Source organism: Juglans regia, chromosome 9 (assembly GCF_001411555.2).
Source record: "Juglans regia cultivar Chandler chromosome 9, Walnut 2.0, whole genome shotgun sequence".
Classification (NCBI taxonomy): domain Eukaryota; kingdom Viridiplantae; phylum Streptophyta; class Magnoliopsida; order Fagales; family Juglandaceae; genus Juglans; species Juglans regia.
The window spans coordinates 14879889-14901093 of record NC_049909.1 but is presented as its reverse complement, the minus strand read 5'-3'; the positions used below and the strand labels follow the sequence as shown (position 1 = coordinate 14901093).

General features: G+C 34.0%; 1 protein-coding gene across 1 annotated transcript; it reads right to left on the bottom strand.

Annotated features, from left to right (window-relative positions):
• Window positions 1-627: 627 nt before the first annotated feature.
• On the bottom strand, window positions 628-10371 carry LOC108994396 (rop guanine nucleotide exchange factor 14). Its single transcript, XM_018969591.2, has 8 exons — window positions 10050-10371; window positions 8237-8432; window positions 4575-4964; window positions 3641-3795; window positions 3432-3506; window positions 3069-3338; window positions 1939-2286; window positions 628-1200 (listed from the first exon to the last, which is right to left on the bottom strand). The coding sequence occupies exons 2-8, from the start codon at window positions 8310-8312 to the stop codon at window positions 811-813; spliced, it is 1704 nt and encodes a 567-aa protein (XP_018825136.1). The 5' UTR covers window positions 8313-8432; window positions 10050-10371; the 3' UTR covers window positions 628-810.
• Window positions 10372-21205: the final 10834 nt, after the last annotated feature.

Here is a 21205-nt window from a genome sequence, read left to right as displayed (position 1 = left end):
CCATGATTGCATTTTTTGAAGAGGTTTTCCCGCCTGTTTTTCTTTGATAAGTGATGGACGGAGGGACTGTTGACATTTCATTTTACGGGCTTGATTCTTGAAAAAAAATGATTCACAATATTTTTCACAACATTTTATACAACTATGTTTTAAATTAATGATATTTTAAAAAACAGAAAGTTGCCTATCTTTGCACGCATCGGTTTTTAGATTGATGAATTTTCTTAATTTTCCAAGCTTCGAAAGAGAGGAGATGATGCTTTAAATCCTTAATGATAGGGTTTGTGGTCCAATCTTCTTCATCTGCTGAATTGATAATTGTTGTTATTGTGGTGTTTGAGTCGCCTTCCAGAATGATTTTTTTCATCCACAATCTCTTTGCGCCACATAAACAGTACAATTGAAGAAGACAAAATCAACGATGTAATTTTTCTTGTAATTCCACAAATTTATTAAACTTCATCTAATCCGTTAAATCTACTTTATAATAAAAATAACTTTATAATCTTTAAAATATTTCTCATAAGTAATCTGTTTACTTGACTCACCAATTTCCAAGGAGCATAGCTGAGTTGGCTATATTGGGGTGAATCTAAAGTGTAACCTTTTATCAATGGACACCAGCTATTGTAGGCTTTAACTACTAAATCCATAGCAATAACTTGTAAAGTCCCAATCCAATTACATTACAAGTTTAAAATAAACAAAACCCAATTGACCAACACTAAAATCCCTTCCGACATTAAGTTCTATGCCATTGAGCTTATAGCAAAACCATTTACAGATAAGAGCTTTCTTTTTCTTCTTAAATCAAGGAGTGTTTTTAGGAGACGAACTCGTACAAGCCTCTCTGCTCATGCACCATACTCTACTACTCCGACCTGGTGTTGCAGCAGCACTTACACTGCTTGCTTTGGCATCACTGGATGAAAATCCCGAATCGGAAGTGCTACTTGAATTAGAGTCACAACGGTGCTGCCCATAAACCTTGTTCATCTGATCAATCAGCGACTGCCTCGCATGTAAACCAACTGCTGAGGTTTCACAGAGATTTATATCAGGAAAGCCACGAGTTGCCACTGGTGAATTCGGATTGCTCAAGCAATCTTCTTGCAGTATCTCTTTAATCCTAGACAGTATGCTATCAGCCAAGTTTCCAAGAACCCGGGAATATGCTTCCAGAATTGAATGCCCAACATCCTGGAGGAATTGTCAAGAACAACCATGATTATTCATAAACCTCTGCCAAAATGTATTTTTACACGTTAATTTTGGTAGGACAGTTCAACAATGTCCAATTCTAAATGCTTAAAGAAAATAAACAGTATAAAAGCCACTTCAATTGTCTTCCGACTTCGGACTTATTATTTTCCGATTATTCGCAAAGGCAAGACTAGATTTAGATTCCTTCAAATTCTCCACATAATGGATTTTGGAGAATTTCAAATGGTTATTAAATGTTGTAGGACTCACAGGCGGTGTCTATCAATTTTCTAAATCTACCTAGAATTTGGGTAGAGAATTCTAAGGACGATCCTGATCCGGCTAGACCTACACTACTCTGATGGTATAATTACGAGTTCCAAACAACAACCAATGCAAATGAACCATAGTCTCGTATCAGAGAAATCATCCTGATATGCCGAAAACTAAATGTCTCAATGAAGGGAAGAAAAGTAAAGGATTGAAATGGAGATTAAAACATTTTTTTTTACAAGTAAGAAACTTTATTGATTGAACGAAATTAGGCACAGCCCATGTACACAGAAAGTAAACAAAAGAGACACCTAATTACATTCTAGAAAGTTGAAAAGAAAGCAAGAACTCATGGAGATTAAAACATGATGGGATAAAATTGAAAAAATGAGCACGATAACATGCAGTTACCTACTTGTCAAGAGTTTATCCTAGGGGTATAATGCGTACTTAATAACTCACCTTGCCATATTGAATTTTTGTAGCATCAAGAAACGAATGAGGGAGGTTTGGATAGCTGGTCTTGAGATGATGTAGAAGGGCTTCTGCTCGGTCCAACAATAACTCCATCTTATCCATCTCAGACAATGGGTCTTTTTTGAAGGACCATGATGTTCGAACTGGAGACTTACCACTGATTTGTTCTGCAACTTTCACTCTCCATGCAAATGCTGCAGCTTCCAACCTGTTAACAGCCTCAAGAGCTACGTGTTCAGATTTCAAATTGAGTGAATTGAGTATCTCTTCAGGTGAGCCTGATTCTCCAGATAAGACCTTGTACAGTTCCTCACCAAGGCTTGCCTTCCCAGACTGCAAGTAAGTACATACAAATTTAGTTACAAAAATACAATCAGGCTTGATAATTTCGGGAAGAAAATAAAATCATAAGTAATGATCATTGGATTATCTAAGTTTCAGGTGACTCATTATAAGGGCCCAACGAAACCTATAACCCAGCTAAATAAAACATCAAGGCTGGGTAAGATGCATGAGGTAGCTTTGGCCTAGAAGGAGAGCCCCAGCTGGTGGATTTCATTTGGACACAAATGGAGGGAGCTCCGGCCAGGAGGGAGATGCTGCCACTGCTCTGAAGGCCAGAGTACAGGGTGTGTCCGGCCATGCAGGTGAGAATGGCGGTCCAACTTCATCTTGCTGTGTCAAGGTCACATAATATAATCATCAAAATTAACTTTTCTGTATACTTGAACTTTGCACATGAACCCACTTTTAGCATGGATCAGAGTTAAGGTTGCCCCTGCTCTCTGATCACTGTTCTTGTTTTTAATAGTTTAGTTGAGTTGTAACTGGCCGAAAACCGCACTGAACTACAGTACCAATTCTTCACGCTTCTCTTTTGGGCAGAACTAAGCATGTTATTCAAGATCCAAACCCTTGATCTCTCCCAAAGTAAAACTGACATCTCGTCAGGTACTTTTGGAAAAGAACTGCTTTAGAAAGATATTTATATAGATTAAATTTGTAACCTAGTCTTTGAACAGATTAGACTTCTAAATATAGAGATTTTCTTGTCAAAAGATCAGAAAGGTTGTCAGCAACTAAGAATTTTTTAAACATGGAGAGTTGATGATTACCTTGGGAAGAGCATCACTAATAATAGCCGGCACAGGCATTTCATGTAAAACATTTTCGTTGATGGATTTGGCAGCCTTGAATACTTGACGTACCACTCTACCCTGATGAAGCAGTTTCTTTCTTTCAGTGTCAGAGAGCCCTTTTGTTGGTACTTGAGGCGATGGAAGCCACCATCTCTTGCTTTGACGAGCACTATTGCTCCTTCCTTCTGCCTGGCTACCTCCTTCTGCATACCAAAACTCAGTATTTACCATTGAATCCAGTGTTTCCTGTCAAATGAAAAACCAAAAAGTTATATGACCTATAAATTTATAAATAAGAAGTCCTCTAGATCTTGTTGAGGATGAAGAGAGATTGCATACAATGAGCATAGAGTCCAATTTCTGAAGTGCTGGAAGGTTCATGTGGATGTCTGCACGCGCTTTTGGTGTCATTATCTGCCCAGATATAAATCAAATCCAAAAAAAAAATATAAGTGAAAATCTTTTGTTTTTCTTTTTTATAGGTAAGAATAATACAAGTGAAAATCAATCTGCTACATTCCTCTAGATACAAGTAAAATTAAAAATACCTCCAGGGTCCGGCCATTGGCTCCATTTTGCTTAGCAGGAACCAACTCAACCATGTAGTTCGTGGGGGAGAGTAACCAGTCCATTTCTCTTCGCCATTTGCTCTTCCTTTCTTCAGGCAGTGGTTCCAATTTCCACAACTCTCCAAAAACTGTTGCTGAAAATCCATTTATTATATATTAAATGGTATATAGCAGTAATTATTCTTATGGTCACTAATTAGCACATAGCTTTCTAGTGAATGGGTTCAGGCCTCAAAGTTAATTATAAAAAGAAGAGTGTCGTGTCCTACCCAAGCCAAAAACCAAAAGATAAAGAAAATTTCTACTTGCAAACTGGTATGGAGAACACACCTTCCACACTAATGAGATGACAAGTTTTGATTTACAAGAGAAATTTAAAATTTTGAATCCTACGAATCAAATACTCCCACATTAGCGGTGTGAAGGGCATGTCCTCCACACTAGCTTGCAAGTATAATTGCTCAAAGATAAATATGAAAACCAAAAAAGAAAGAACCACAATGAAAAGTCTAAGTTTGACTTGGAATGGATACAGAAATTTCATATCACTAAATTTCAGCGCTGATAAAAAAAACCTAGTTATCGAGTTAATGCATTCCTGCAGTCAGTGAAAATGTGCACATCTCTAGTCACCGATGCAATCACTTGTGAAATACAAGAACCCCAAAGATCTAAGTTCACCGTTTTTTAGGGTTCTGAACTATTATTTTCTGTTAACTCCCATATCTTTTAAAAAGTATTATTTAGAATTCTAATCTCACGAGCTTGATGCATCTATATGACCATAAAAGGTAAAGTAGCATAATTTTGCTATAATTGTGATATTCAAGCACAAGAAAGTGCAGAAAATATAATAAAGTAAAAATAAGAATGAATCAATTCTTTAAGATAAGCAAGTTGACATACTGCATACCTGCTAGATTTGAAATGCCATTAGATAAAGCTAAAGCAGTGCTAAGGCCTTTGCATCCTCCCGTAATATCTTCACCCAACAAAAGCTTTGAAAATTTTTCTTTCATTGCCTCCACATCTGAAAATTGAATGGCACAAGCAGGTTTCTCTTTGATAAAAAAATGTTGGGGGCTTTCTGAGAGATCCCATTCATCCAAACACCGTTCATCCCTCTTTGTTGTCAACCACTTCGAAGAAAATGATCCAAAAGCATCTTTGCTGGAAGAACAAATCGATTCATCATCATCCAAGGAGTCAGTCGCACAACCATCCCCTCTGCTTGCTCGGCTTTCATTTTCATAAGAATGAATATTTAGAATGCAACTCTCAAGGCCATCATATGTCATTATTCCTGAAAGATTCCATTATGGTTTTTATTTCTGTTAGCGATGAAGCAGAAGTTGCAGAATTGTTTCAGAACACCCCACAATAAAAACCAAGAGGGTAGACAAATTGAAATTAACAAAGTTGACATTTGGAGAAGGAAATACGAATGCTTGCCGCTTCACGACATGTAAATGACGCTCATGAAACAAAGCAAGGCATACTCAGAAAAATAAGATAAATAGAATGCTCATTGCCAACTACGAGACTGGCAATAAAAACATTAAAATATGAATATCCAAGCTACACAAGTTACATTATAGAGATTCCCTTGTACAACTGCAGGAAGTCTTATATTTGAACTATTTGCATATATAGCGATAGCAATCTTGACAACTACATCTTCAAAAATGAAAGTGAAATACAATGTAACATATAATGCTCGTGCACACAAGACACAATTAGACAAGGAGTCAATTAACTTGAGCACTTAGGAGGTTACATATAGATTTAGACAAGTCAATTCAGAAAGATTTAGGCAAGTTGCTTTCGATCAGACATTGAATTCAGGAATTTAAATTATGATGGGCATCAAACCACACCCCCACCCCCACCCCCAAAAAAAAAAAAAAAAACAAAAAAAGGTCCTCCATTTTTTCTAAAAGTAAAAGGGGGATCACATAATTTTTATTTTCTCACTCAGCGGCTGTTTCACAGTTCACTGTTTTGTCTCTGTTTTTTTTGTCAGGAAACCTCTCCAAGGCAGGGCCCTTCGGACCCACTCCTGCAGAGTAAACTCCTGTCCCGTGCACCGCACTCTCAGAAGTTTCCCTACACGGAACTAGTTAAATCGCTGACTTTTTACCAAGGAGTATGTCCCGAAGGATTGTTTGCACCCATGAGGTGTTGAATCTTGAAGGGAATGATATCCTAAAACCAATGCCTTCACCACTTGGGCTAACCCCTTGGGTTTCACCGTTTTGTCTCTGTTACTTAGTCATCACGGCATATATAGTGGCTTACAATGATGGTTTGATAAGGTTACTATAAGGTTACTGGCCGTCACAAGAACCGCATCTCAGGAAGCTATACTGCCCTTCTATTTTATGTTTACACTCTCATTGTCGAGTTGACTTGTCAATAACATTAAGATTTTATATGCGATATGTAAGGACACAGTTCATAGCTACCACATGCAAAGGTAGCGAATAGTTCAATAATTCCACAGTTAATTATCTCACATTCGATAACATCTAAACTAGTTTTCCTTTCTATCTCAGTAGACAGTAAAATGTCCCAAAAACAGATCACTCTACCCTACTAGAGTTCAAATGGGACTTTCAATCAAAACCGTGCAGTTCCATCTAGCAACACTTGCGGGCCTTTGGGAAAATATTAATAATTGAGACTTTTTGGATTTTTCGGTTTTTTTTTCAGTCGTGACAAAAGTGCCACACTAATGTTTTCGTCGATACAGACTAGAATTCACAATGTTTTTTTCCTTTTTATTTTTTCCTTTGTTTTTTCCCCTTTTTGGCAGGAGAGCACATGACAATTTCGTGACAACATGGTTGGAATGGAAGGCAGAAGCTTCCATGGCCACGCAGTTTGGACCACAGCAAGAAATTTCCAAGAAACTACCAGATGAAAAAGGACTCAAAGGTTTTTCTCCAGATTTTCTCCAGACGTGATTGCATTTAACATTAAATTCTAGATAACAAAAAAGTGTCGAGTTTCTGAGTGGAACTAAGAGAGAGAGACAGAGAGAGAGAGAGCGTGTGTTTTGAGCCCGGATTGGACTGAGATAAAAAAACCAAAGAAAAAGGTGGAACCACAGAAAGAACTTTCAAGCTTTGGTGCATTTCCTCCTACGCAGTCCACATAAACTCTAAGAAAACGCAAAACAGCACAAGACAACAACTCAGAGACGGAACAGCACCAAAGGGAAGGAAATGGACCCAAGAAAGGAATCCTGCAGTGGTAGATGATCCAAATAGAAGTTGAATCATCACATTTTCAGGACAAACGTCATCCAGACAATGACTTTTGAGTCCCAGTTACCTCATTTCTCGTGAGGATTGAGATCATAAGGCTTAAATTGGCAGAGAAAAGACATGAATTGCAAAAACCTTTGTCTCATTCAGTCAGTGGAAGTGGTATATTAAATATTCCAAGACCACTTTATGGGTCCACAAATACCAATCAAAATAAATAGCTGGAGTCATGACTCATGCAGTTTCTGCGGGGTCTGTCCCAGAGACTTTTGAGAAATCACAAACACTACTATTTATGAAATACCTACTCTACGCACAAAAACCAAGATTCTTGCCCATCCCCGGAAAAGCTAAAACGACTCCAAAATTTCAAAGTTTTGGGATAACCCCATCAAGTGGCTTGCACGTGCAAAAGGGACCATGAAGGATTAGTTAATTTATAAATACATTTTTTTCATAAAAGAAGAAACCTTATAAACACACGATTGATATGTTCTCACACACCTATCTTAAATTTCATATTAAATCCTGTGCAACTCCTGCCGTTCAATGTTTTATCCAATATTATTGAGTTCCAAGTTCGTTTATGTTATTAGAAACATTGGCTTCACTCAAATATCGTTTCTTCGGATGGTAAAACTGTTTTTCTTCCCACAAAAAATGGATTAGTTTTTTCCAAGTATGAATCCCAGAATTATCGAGAATTTTTCCCATCAAGATGAAAAACGAAAGTTTTGACTATGGACCACTTGAAGAAAATCCCAGAAAAATTCGAAATTTATTATAAAAATACAAGCCATAAACGTTCAGAAACTGAACAGTGACACCATTAGATGCATAACATGGTATTGTCATGACTGATACTAAGAAGGATTGGTGGAATGTCCTAATCTTGCACAACTCCCTATCTTTGCACGTACGTTGATATGAACCCTACGCATGCATCATCCCCTTAAATGGAAACCCAACCCTTTAATTCATCAAATAAGTGATGTGTAGCTGAAGACCAGCTTCAATCTTTTATCGATAGAATTTAGAAAACATAAATAAAGAAATATATTTGAACAACATTAAATTAAAGATGTTTCGGCGTCACTAACCCTGGAAATTATACTTCTTTTTCAATAGTCACCCCATGACCCAGCCATGTGATAGGCACACAGCAGAACAAAAATATTGAACGGTCGAGATTGCAAATAAGCTCGTAACAAGCAACAATCACGGAAATTTCTCTTTAATTATCAACAATAATATTTATAATACGAATAGTGAGAGAGAGAGAGAGGGGAAAATGGGAGGGGCTTACTCTCTTGCTCATCAAAGTCGAGGCTAATCTCTCTGTCACGGGTGCAGCATGCAAGCCTTCGCCTCATCGTCAGCATCTCTTATGAGTTCTATTGACTAAGACTAGTATGCTTTTTTTCTTTTTTTTTCGGATTTTAAAAACCACACTAACTTCTGTACATGATTTAGGAGACAATCCCGCGGCTTTGATCCATGCCCTACATCGATTACGAACAATTATATGGTGTAAGTAATTATGCTATGCTTGTAAAAACTTTAAAAATACTAGGAAGACAACGTTATCACTACCAATAAAGATAGTCCAAGATTCTTCAGATAAAGATAACCCAGAATTTCTATGGTGAAAATCTAAAGTCATCAAAGTCCACATCTCCTTGTTATTTTCAAATGAAATGACTGGTTGAAGTTTATGATTCTCTACGCTAAATATCATATATATTTTTTATTTTTTTATTTTTTTTCTTAAATAATGAGTAAAAAATTTAATTAGTTCAATATGAATAAAAATAAATAAATAAAAATAAAAATAAGATGATGAATGACAAACTCAAATAAAAGAGAGAGAAGTGAAAATGAACCAGATAACCGTCTCGGTCCAAAATGGAAACCGACTGACCGGATTTTTTTCTCCTTGAAAACCGATCAACCATGGGGAAAAACTGGCTGGATTGATTCGGATCGGTTTGGAGATTTTAGACCACTTGGGTTATCATTCTCAACTTCTTTTTTGTTTTTTTAATACAGAGTTGGAGAATGGAATATAATTCTCCCATTTGGATATCAGAACTTATTCTATCCGATCGAAATCACCTTTGACTTTTCTTTCTCAACTTAAATGATTCTGCAATTGATGATAATTAACTGCAATGGTTTTTTTTTTAAATAATAATCTCAATTGCTGAGGAATTCAACTTGAAATAAATGGTATGTGATAAAAAAAAAAAAATCAAGACAATTGCTGAGGAATTCAACTTAAAATAAATGGTCAAGATCTATTATGGTGAATGAATCAATTTCATCTGTTTATTATTTAAACTAAAAGCATATTCACGAATCACGTCCAATTCTGTGATTAATACCACCTACCCCACCAAAACATTTTGCTTTTTTCTCCCACTTTTTCTTCGAGAACCGGAAAATCAGCTGATTCGAGACAATCAACGGTGGGGTCCCTGAGGTAAGCCTGCTTTCCCGGCCAAGATTAAACACAAGAGGGGAACCTCATTCTCAATATCTTTTGATTAAAAATAATCTTAGAGCTGAAAGGAAAATAATTAGGAACTTCTTTCTATTGATGCTAAAAACACTGTAAGTTAGCAAGTGATCATGGTGTAAGCTTTTTGGAGCACTGACATGACTGCCAACTCTTTTAATTATTTAGAAAAAAGTTCTTTCCCGCTTATCAGATTCCGTCTTTGATTCGAAAACAGCGGCGTATGAAAAGTTGCAGGTAAAGTTCAAGAGAAAAAGAAGAAGGAAGACGAGGGTTTGTTTCGATCTAAGAAAAGAAAAAAGGAAGGATTCACGCAATCACGCAAAAAGATGGAGATCTGTCCACATTTATCCCGGGCCGAATTAGCATTTTCGTTACACTTTCTCTCCACTTTTGAAAAGGAGTAAAGGGGGGAGGAGCAATGCTTTGATCTTGGCTTTTTGAAAACTAAAAGAAATGCGCCACTTGGAAAACAGGAATAGTTTAGTAACGAAGGAAATGCAAGAGATTGAAGAAAGTGAACAACAAAAAACTTTAAAAAAAAAAAAGGAAAAAATAATTAATTAAGAAGCAGAATAAACAGTTGAAAATAGAAACAGACCTTTCGTCAAGCTAGGAAAGCACAAATCCGCATGCAGAACCAATGCTTTCTTTTTCTTCTTTCTTCAGAGCTGCAATTGGACAATGCAGTTAGAATGTTTAGAGTTTGGTAGAGCTAATGCGCATGTATTCGATCGAAGGAGAGCGCGCGCGAGCGATGAATGGGGTTCGGTGAGAGAAGAGAGAGAGAGAGAGCTGAAATCAGAGTTGGCCGCATGGAAATCGATGGGCATTGAATGGCGGATGGAAGGAAGAGGGTGGATAAAGAAGTATGGACTGGACTGGATTGGACTGGACTGTGGACCTCAGAGCTTTCGGAGGCTCCCCTACGCTCCATTACCAGGACGGGGCCGCCCCCCAACTACATAGGTCAACCGTTGGATATGTGGGGGCTACTGTAGAAATGGACGCTCCAGATGTGACCAGAATAGTCTCTATTCTGGCATATGATCCGCGGAGGTCTACCCCTACGGGGCCCACTAGAAAGATCGAAATTCAAAAACCTAAGAGTAATAATGAGACATTTATATATTTATATATTAAGAGAGCAAATACAGTTAATTGAGTATGTTTTGAGCATTTATTTTTGAAAAAATCTATTTATTTTTTTTTATTATTATTATTATAATATTAGATAATAAATTTATAAACGAGATAAAATAAATAATTTTTAATCATCTAATATCACATTATAAAATAATAAAAATTAAAATAATAAATAATATTATTCTCTTTTATTTAGAGATCAGACCGAATATCATCCGGTCTAAATGACCTTGGCATCCAACCAAACTGTTGAAGTCAAAGAAAAATGCATCAACACCAAAGTAATGCATCCCATTATTACTCCAATATTAAGATGGTCCAAGAATAAAAAAATAAAAAAAAAAAGTTTGATATGGAACATTGTGACGTGTGGGATTTAAATTTTGAAGTCTAATGTGTTAGGTATTGGGCATTTAAGTCTCATAAAGTCATGGGAATTGAATACATGTCAGTCTGAAAAACAAGACCGCCGGCCCTCCCTTTTTTATTTGTTATTGCTCTTACCACCATTTCATTCAGTAATTTATTTCTGGTTGAAGTCAGTGCCAAGTGTTTGTTGCAATGTCTTGTGTAACGCTTACCACGGAAAATTTTAAGACTATTAAAATATATATTAAAAAATAAGAATATTTTAATAAAATAAAGTTATTTTTACAAATTAATTTATAGAAATAATCTTTCTTTTAAAATATTAATATGTAAAATATTGTAAAAAATGACGTGTATATCATTTTTTAACTTTCAAAGACATTCGGATCGAGTTATTATTATTATTATTTATTTCTTTATCTATTATTTATTTTATTTTATTTTAATTTATAAGAAAAAAAGTCTGTTGTCAAGGTCTATTTGTTTAAAAAAGAAATTGTGATCAAGACTGATTTTTTTTTGTTTGGATATGATATTGCGTATTGATAGATGATGTTACAGGGAAAGGAAATGGAGGGAGAGTGAAGTATATTGCCTGGTTCCACCTTTTTTTATGGGCTAAAGGAAGGCGCCGATGGCTAGAGGGCTTGTCTGTCTGTTGTCGCGTCTTGAGGCTTAGATCATTGCTTCTCAGGCGCTGCTGTTGGGGGAATATCAACATTTTAACCCTGACTCTGGCCTGTTCTGTCCCCAATTTGAAATTTGCACCCTTTTTGCATTTCTACTGAGGCCTTTTTATATTCATAATTTATCTCAATTCATTTTAATTTATCTTATTTTATTATTATAATTTTATTTAATTTTTATAAAAAATATAATAAATAATTTAATTTTTTTAAATTTTCATACAAAATATAATAAATAATTCAATTTTTATTCTACTATTCATTAACCATCTCAACTTATTTCTAAATCCAAATCACTCATATTCTCACCCACCAAAAAAAAAAATTATTTTATTATAAAATCATTACGTGTAAATCTAACGTGAGTTAATGTGATATATTATTATTTTTATAAAATAGATATAATATATCTTATAAAGTCAAGTTAATTTATAAGATTATTTTTATATAATAGTTTTGTATATATAACAATTCTACAAAAAAAAAAGTGCAAAATAGGAGGCCAGAAAAGCTCCACACCACCATCATTTGTCCCCCCAAATATGGCTATATTTCATGTTGTATGGGGGGCATCACAATGGTAAATCTGGTACTAGATATTGCTGTAGTGTTTGTTGCTCTCTTTTGTCACCCGAGTATTGCTATTCATAAGTCCATACACTACACACCAAAAATTTTTTATTTTTTTTAAATTTTTTAAAGTTTTTTTGGTTTTATTATTCTTAAAATAATTAAATTATTCTACTCATAATCCATATACCACATATTTAATAAGAGAATAAAATTAAAGAAATCATAAAAAGATTGGTGTGTGGTGTATGAGGCTTAGGAATATAATTTTTCTAGCAGAATAGATTTCGCCGTGCGGTGTGGAGCATGTCGCCATTAACCCCACTAATCCCTTTATATATATATATATATATATTGAGAATTCTAGATTGCATTTAGATATTGAATTGAGTTAAGTTGAGATGATAAAATATTATTATAATATTATTTTTTAATATTATTATTATTTTTAGATTTAAAAAAATTAAATTATTTATTATATTTTGTATTAAAATTTGAAAAAATTATAATGATGAGTCGAGATTGATTTAAGAACCAAACGAAATCTTATCTCAACCATTATTTTCAAATCCCATAAATTATAATCACATGACTCATATCCCTATTTTATTGTTTCATTATTGTATCATGTTTAGCACATTGTATTTCAATTTTAAAGCCATGCAATGCTAATGTGATAAAAATAATAATAATAATAATTGGAGAATAATCAATGAAATTTGAAGAAATCTGAAATCCTCCTCCATCTAATAGAATTTTAAAAAGATTATAAAAACAATTGATGGTTTTCAGCGATGGGTGTGGATGGGATTGACTGGTCCACATGGGCATGTGATGATGGAAGGTGGTATGTAAGACATACTCTGATACAATGGGGTAGGGGCAAGACAGGATATGTATTCCACATCGGTAAACGTGGAATATTCCACGTCTAATAAGAATTGGATCAATCCATAGTCAAATTTAAATGTATTTAAAAAAAAATTATAAAAAAAAAATTATTATTTCTCTATATATTAATTATTCATATGTTAAAATTCATAAAATTTAAATTTTTTAAAAAAATTAATGAAATAAATATTATAAATAAAATTATAAATATATATAACACTACTCAACTAACAATTTCAGTGCACAATATGTACTAAACGAGTAGGGTGTAGATTCATATTATTTAAATAATAAAATTTAATTTATAAAATTTATGTTTTAAAAATTTTCTTTCAAATTAAATTATGTTATATAAATATTTTACTAAGACCTCGTTTAAATAATGAAACGAGATAAGATAATTTTAGATAAAAGTTTAATAAAATATTATTTTTTAATATTATTCTTATTTTAAAATTTGAATTAATTGAATAATTTATTATATTTTATATGAAAATTTAATAAAATTATAATAATGAAATGAATCGAATGGGGTAAGTGTGCTCTACGTACGGTTTGTGGACAGAAACTAATGTTCAATAGATGTTATAGAGGTATCTATCTCTTCTGTTCTAAACAAATGGCTCAGACAAATTCTAGAGGATTTGAATCCGAATCAACATCTTCCACACGAATCTCATACATCTCTGTGTATTTGTTTTTTAGGAAAAACTAAAAGAAATTCCAGATAAAGGAAAATGGAATTACAGAATGTCTGAAATTGGCATCACAAGGAATCCTCTCTACAACGTACAACCATGAATGCAGTAAAACCCTCTTTTTTGTTTCTTACCACCCATGCTCATGTCAATAAAGAGTATGGTCCACACTCCACACACAATCTAAATTTGAATGCAAAAACCAAACTTTTCCAAATAACACAGTCTATTCGATTGAAGGCCTTGGTTTGAAGCTGAAGCCTAGATCCTCAAGGACCACAACTCCTAAGCATTTCCGATAATGATATACATATATTACCCTGTTTGGATTCTTGGATTTTGAGATGAGACGAGACGAGACGAGACAAATTGAGATGATTTGTGAATAGTAATGAAATTTATAAGTTAAAATTTGAAATTTGTGAATAGTAATAAGATATCTCCCAATCCAAACCAGCTCACCTGCACACATGACGTTCAAGAAACCATTTTTCTCCCCTAGTGCACGATAGATTCTCTCTCTTTTATAGTTCTTTCCTTTTTTCTATGTGCCCTGAAAATTCTTCCCATGGTCCCGACACATCATTCAAATGTCAAACTTCAGGATTCGAAGAAAAAATTGCCATCGTTTTCAACAGCATCATTTTCTAGAACAAATATCTGGCACAAAGATTCTGCACAACTTCTTCCAGCATATTATCAGAAAAATCACACATGATCTGGCATGAGAAAACAACAAAGTGAAACAACGGGAGGCACTAGTTAGGGTCAGGGTAAGGTTTGTACAGATACCGGGATATAAATCAACTAATCCATCTGTTCAGATTGCAAAAGAAAGGAACTTTTTAGTTAAAATTTGTATTCCATAAAACATTCCCAAAAGATCGAACAAGTCAGCAGTACAATCAAACCACAAATCCAACCATCCGCAGTTTTTCCCTATTTGTTTAGCAATAAGGAAAGACCGCTTTCATTGGCATGGCCCGAAAGAGGCCGAGGATGCATATAGACCAAATAAATTTGAGACGGTATCCATATTCCCTGCAGAACTTATATACCATAACTGTCATCCCAGAGTCGTCTCCTAAAGAGTTTTTTTCTTCCTTATTTTGAGTCTAGTTTTGTTATTTAGTTTTTTCTGTAATTTACAGCTAGTATATTAGTCAAGCTTAATACACTCCAAGAAAGTATATAATTATAATCTATCAATCAAACCAGAGTAGGACAGAGAGATATCCTGCAACTTTTTAAGAGCTTCCTGAAAAGGAAGAATGAAAAGGAAAACTGAATAAACACCCACGATACCGTGGGGGAAAGAACTACCAGCACAGTTATCATGAAAAGAGAGAAAAAGTTGGGTTGACAAGTTGAATCCAAAAAGGAACTTAGGTAAGAAGATAGAAAAAGATATTGACAATTTAAGCAAGAGTTATGCGTGATGATCAGACAAATTTGACTAAGAAGGCTTTTTCCCACTTGATATTGATAGACTGGGGAAAAAATATCCGACATGGTTCCCTTTGTCATGAAGAAAGTAATTAAAACGAAAGGACATGTCATATTGAAATTGTTGTTGCCTCTGTAGTTTTCTAAAGCAGAAATTCAGAAAAATTCTTAGGGCATAGAGGTTTGGTATTTGATGCGAGATAAGTTGACAACCCATCAAGTCACCGTTTTTTCCTAGAAAAGGAACATTACTCCCCACGGAAGCACGACAAGTTAGAACATGAACAGTGGCTCATAAAAAAAGTTAGGATATGAACTGTGGGGACATGTGTTCATCAATATAAAAAGAAACAAACTGTAACAATCTTGTTTAAATATGCTGAGAAGTTAAAGCAGCTCGTAAAATCATTGGCTATTTAAGGATATTTCAGTGAAAAGGTATAAAGAAGTATGCATGCACGTACACACAGACAGTTAAGACGAAGACTTTAAATAAGGAATGCTTCATGCTCTAGTAGGAATGTCATAAAGCAAGTTAAGTAGAAACATCATAGGAATCCCTAGGCCTAGCAGGCAGCATATAACACTGCCTCCGATAGATAAGAATGATGCAAAAGTTCAAAAAGCAGTTCCAATTGTTGAAATATAGATTAAACCTTCTGTATAAGGTATTATCAAGACATTCAGGCCACATCATATGATTCACCGAAAGAAGATATGCAAACCAATTGATCTAAATCTTACCTAAAGCATAAACGAAAGATCTGCAATTCTGCCACCTACACCATTGTCTCTGCAACAATTGATAGGAAGCGTGGTCGCTTTTAAGATCTAACCATCCAAACCGTACCAATTGGGTTGTCTAACATGTCTTATCCTCAGGAAATCAATCGCAAAGCCTATGGACTTCCAGACTCTGTTCATGAAGAAAAAATATAGAGCAAACTACAACTAACCCCCTCAAACTACCACTCATTTTGCAATATTGCAAAATGATCACAAACTACCAACGTCATCACTTTAACCCCTCCAACTACCACTTTTTTCCAAACCCCCACCACCACCCCCTCCCCAAGATCCAACCATAAAGATTGATTTTGATGTGCTGCTTATTATTGTTTATCCATGTCAACAGTTAGATCTTAAAGAGGGGTAAACTGCAGCTTGGGTTGTGTATTAGCTGGCCGAGTGATAACTTTGTATTTAACTGAATTCCGAACCACTCCCAAATTCTCATATTTACCCATCATCCGAGCTGTAGATCTCCTCTTCCACAGTCCCCATGTTACAATAACAGGAATTAATCCCATTAACGTCCCCACTTGTGACTGTTGAGATGCTCAATTAAACCAAGCATGGACCCGCACAAATAGTGATAGTTGAGAGTGCTGTAAAATATAATTGTTCATCTTGCATAGTAATAATTTTTTTTTTTTAAAGTACTTGCATAGTAATAATAAGAAGCTCATAATTGGAGAGAAATATCTTCTATCAAGCTACATACCCAATCGGAAACAGTTAGGGCCAAACATATGAGTTGAAGCCGCATTCAAAGTTTCAATAGAACAAGTCTCAAGATAGAAAACCATGATCTGAAAATCCGTACCAACCTAGACCAGGCATCCCATGGATTGTGGGGATAAGGGGCAAAAAAAAGGTTCATACATGTATAGAATGAGAATGAGAACAGGAACATATAAGATACATAATTTAGCCACAACAATGATTAGGATGATGCAGCATATAGCCTTAACAACTTAAAGCTATATAGAGGACAAATATCCTGCTCAAGCACAAAGAAGGAAGGTTCTTCATTTTTTATAAGAAGGTTCTTCATCCCAGAGTGTTAGCATATAAATTAAATTATTAAATATACATCTACTCATCAAATTAAGCTTTTGGGACATGTGAATTTAATACAATGTATTTAAGAATTCGTGAGAAGGTACCGACCCTATGCCTGCCATGTCTTAGTTTTATGTTTGTTCTCAGTGGATTATTATTATTTTTTTTTTATCGGTAAACAAAGTTTTTTATTCATCAAAAGAGTAGGCAAAAGCCCAAGTATACGATACATATACAAGAGCAATGCCTAAGCATGCTAATTCAGTGGATTAATTATGGATAGATTACCTTAGTATACAAAAAAAGTGTCTGCAAAGTGCACAAGCTAATCTAGAAACACTATTTTATTATTATATGACAAAAAATAAAAGAGTGGCTTTAATGAGTGCTAGAGGGCGTGACAACTGAGTATTGCCATGGGGTATAGTAACTTGGTAGCTCTCAAGGCCCATAACCTCGAGGTTACGGGTTCAAAAAGGAAAGATGCATTGCGTACCAAACCAACTTTGGGGAAATAAATATTTTCCTCAGAAGATAACACCAGCATCTGGATGGGAATCTAAACTTATTCCCTCAAAGCATTTGGGGGAATACAAAACTGTGTTTTAAAATACTTACTCCAAATTAACAGAAATACATAACCATATGGTGAATACAAAAGGAACTAAAAGGAAAGAATCGTATATATAAAGCAGAGGTCAAGAGCACCAGTTTAACAGAAGAAAAAAATGTATATAACAAACAAAACACAGAAATATATCAAGAAACAATAATTGAAGGAAAGATACTTTTTTGTACATTAAAGCTGGAAATTTTCAGAAGATCAATGGAACTTAAGAAAACACAAGCACTGTATACCGTGATCTGTGAATTTTTTTCTAAAAAAAAAACAGGTATATAAATCATGCGGGAAAAACTAAAATTGAGAAGATGCACAACTTAGATGCGGTCACGAGCCCAGTCTATAACCAAAATTAACAAAAAGGAAAGAATACTGTGTAAAAATATATTTTGATGTCATTGGTAGAGCAAGAAAAGAACGTAACAGTTAAAATTCACAAAGGAAGACGAGCAAAAATATAAGTACAAAATTTTCTGTCCACTACATGTGGGGAAGTGGAAAGAGATGTAAAGTTTTGGCACAAAAAAAAAGTGCGCAAGGGGTATGCAAACGAGGTTTTAGCTACTTAAACTATCTTCAGGAGTACAAGATAAGCATCTGTCAGAGTCCATACGTAGTGATACACCTGATATTTTGATAATTTCAGCATGAAATATATCAGATGGATAAAAGAGTGGTCATCCATGCCTCCAAAATTCTCATTTCAAAAAACAACTATCCTTTTTTTAAAACATAAAAATATATCAAAGGTGCAAATAAAATGAACAGAAAAGACTTTATTTTCTTTTATTATCTCTCTTTTCTATTTATGAATATGACGATTCCATCTTTTGTATGAATCAGTTCCTTGTTTTGTAAGGTTAAATCCAATCAACAAATGTAAGACTGGAGCGTCGACAAACGGAGCTCCCATCCAAAATTCGGTATCCAAATGGATCTGCCTGCACCAATGTCTTCTTATTTCCCTCTTTCTATTAATACAAGTATAAGCGCAATAACGTCAGAATCAACAAAAGTCTACACCTTAAACACCGAATCTATAAGGAATTAATTGAAAAGACCACATGAACGATCAAATTATAAGACCCATAAGAATAGCAAGTAATGGATAAAAAAGTTAAGAAACCACTTGAGCTTTTACCAAATCAAAATTTTTTATTTATAGTAACCGAAAGCTCCTAGCTATATAGAGGCTTCGGATCTGAGCGACTGTAATTCTCGGGAAAATGCATACTACTAAATATAGGAATCCGGACCTGAGATCCGACCACGACCCACCGAGAAACGCGAGATCCATGCAACCGCTGCTTCACCGCGGTCTCCGATTCAGTTGATGCAAGGCGGGATCCAATTCGCCCATTTCCCTCCACAACCATAACCAACCAATCTCAATACGCTACTAAGCGCAGAAACAATGGTATTCCGATATATGTTTGCATATAAAGGGCAAGCGAAGCAGTTCCCGACCTGCACCAAGCGAATTAGAGACCGCCGGTAACTGAACCAAGCTCGCCTCTCGCCGCAGAGAGAGAGAGAGTGAGAGAAAGAGAGAGACAGTATAAGTGTGAAAATAGACTTAAAGCCAAGTCTTTTTAACGCTACTACCATCAGGAGGAGTGAATTGGGCATAAGATTTTGAGGGGTTATTTATATTTGTAACGGACGAACCTTATGCTGACACGTGTAGGGCGTGAAACAGGTGGTTCTCTCTTCTTTTTCCTTCAGTAATATGATATGAAATATGTGAGCAATGTGATTACGAAATCGGATACGGATTTAGGTAATAATTACGAACCGTGCCGTTTCGAGTTTCTCATCTACAGTAACCACACGTGCGTATGTACTTCAAGTACAACGTGGCCTGAACTTTATTTATTTATTTTAATTTTCGGTGGTACAACGTGATCGGAACTTGTAAGCCATGCTCCTTGCCTTGGAGCGCGCAATTAAAATTTGACTAATAAGTAATTTTTTATTTTTATTAATTATTTAAATTTTAAATTAGATCATTTATCTCATTTTTTATAATAATAAAATATTTTTTTTATTTTTTATTTTTATCTATTTATTTTTCCTTTTACTTTTAATATGAATTTTTAAAATTAAAATATTTACTATACATAAGTCAATATTCACTCTCACACTCCATATTTATAACTTTTTCATAGAGTGTAAAAGTATTTTTCATAAAATATGAAATGTCTTTCATAAGATGTATGGTATGAGATAGTGAATAGTAACTTATGAAAATAATTTTTTTAAACTTAATAATTGATATTTAAGGATTGAGAATAGAATAATTCATTAAATTATACACTATCCACAAGGAAATAGTTAAAAATAATGATGGGTACGTGTCATCATTAAAAATATGGCATATACCCATATTTTTATCAATCTCACTGGTTTGATCTTAAGAGAAGGGATTTGATAGTCCATGATAGTTTCCAATTTTAATAGTTTAAGATAAGGAAAATAAGAGGAAAGATTCCAAGGCATAAAGAGGGAGAAAGAATGAGAAAATTTTACTATCAAACAGGCGTATAGAGCACACATATAATAAATTGTTTACACCTTATAACTTGATTTAAAAGATAAATTTTAAAATTTAAATCTTATAAATCAAATTTTATCATTTAAATAAAAAAATAATAACTCCAAAATTGGATAGTATTTTTCTTTGCCTTTGGCCTTGACTTCAATATAATTTGTATATTTACACACTAAAGATTGGAGGAAAAACAAAAGGAACTTAACACCTCATTGATTAGTCATTTAACAATTGGAATAAAAATGAAATAAATAATTTTCATTGACTCGGTCAAATATATCATGAAGTGCATTGCTACTTCTTAAAATGACTTTAAAAAAATATATATGTCATTATAAAATGTGTAAGTATCGTATATTTTTTTTAAAAAATGAGTAAATATAAAATTTATATAAAAAATTAATTTTAATCATAGAACTCATTATTTTTCAAAACAAAGTACACTTATATAATTCATAATTGTATTTAATATTATTTATTAAAAAAAGAGTTGAAGGCCTTAACAGCAAAAACTAATTAGTATAGGTTATATATAAGAATTCTGTTATATACAATTTTTTTTGTATATTTTTTATATATTTTATTAATATGATTGATTAAAAAAATTATTTTATATTAAAAAAATGTCGCAATCAACTATATTAATAAAATGCTCAAAAAATATATAAAAGTAAATGAAGGTAGAATTTTTGCATCCATAATGAAAGATACGCACGCAGTATAAAGAAGCTCTACTATGGGCCTACCACTCTTTACAGCACATTCTAGGCCAATCCTTGGCCCACCCAAAAAATAAATATAAAAAAAATGTAATATGTACATTATATATTGTCATAAAATGTATAAATATTGTAAAGTTATTTTAAAAAATAATAGAATCTATTATTAAAAAATTAATTTATTTTTATATAGATCTCATATTTATTCACTTTT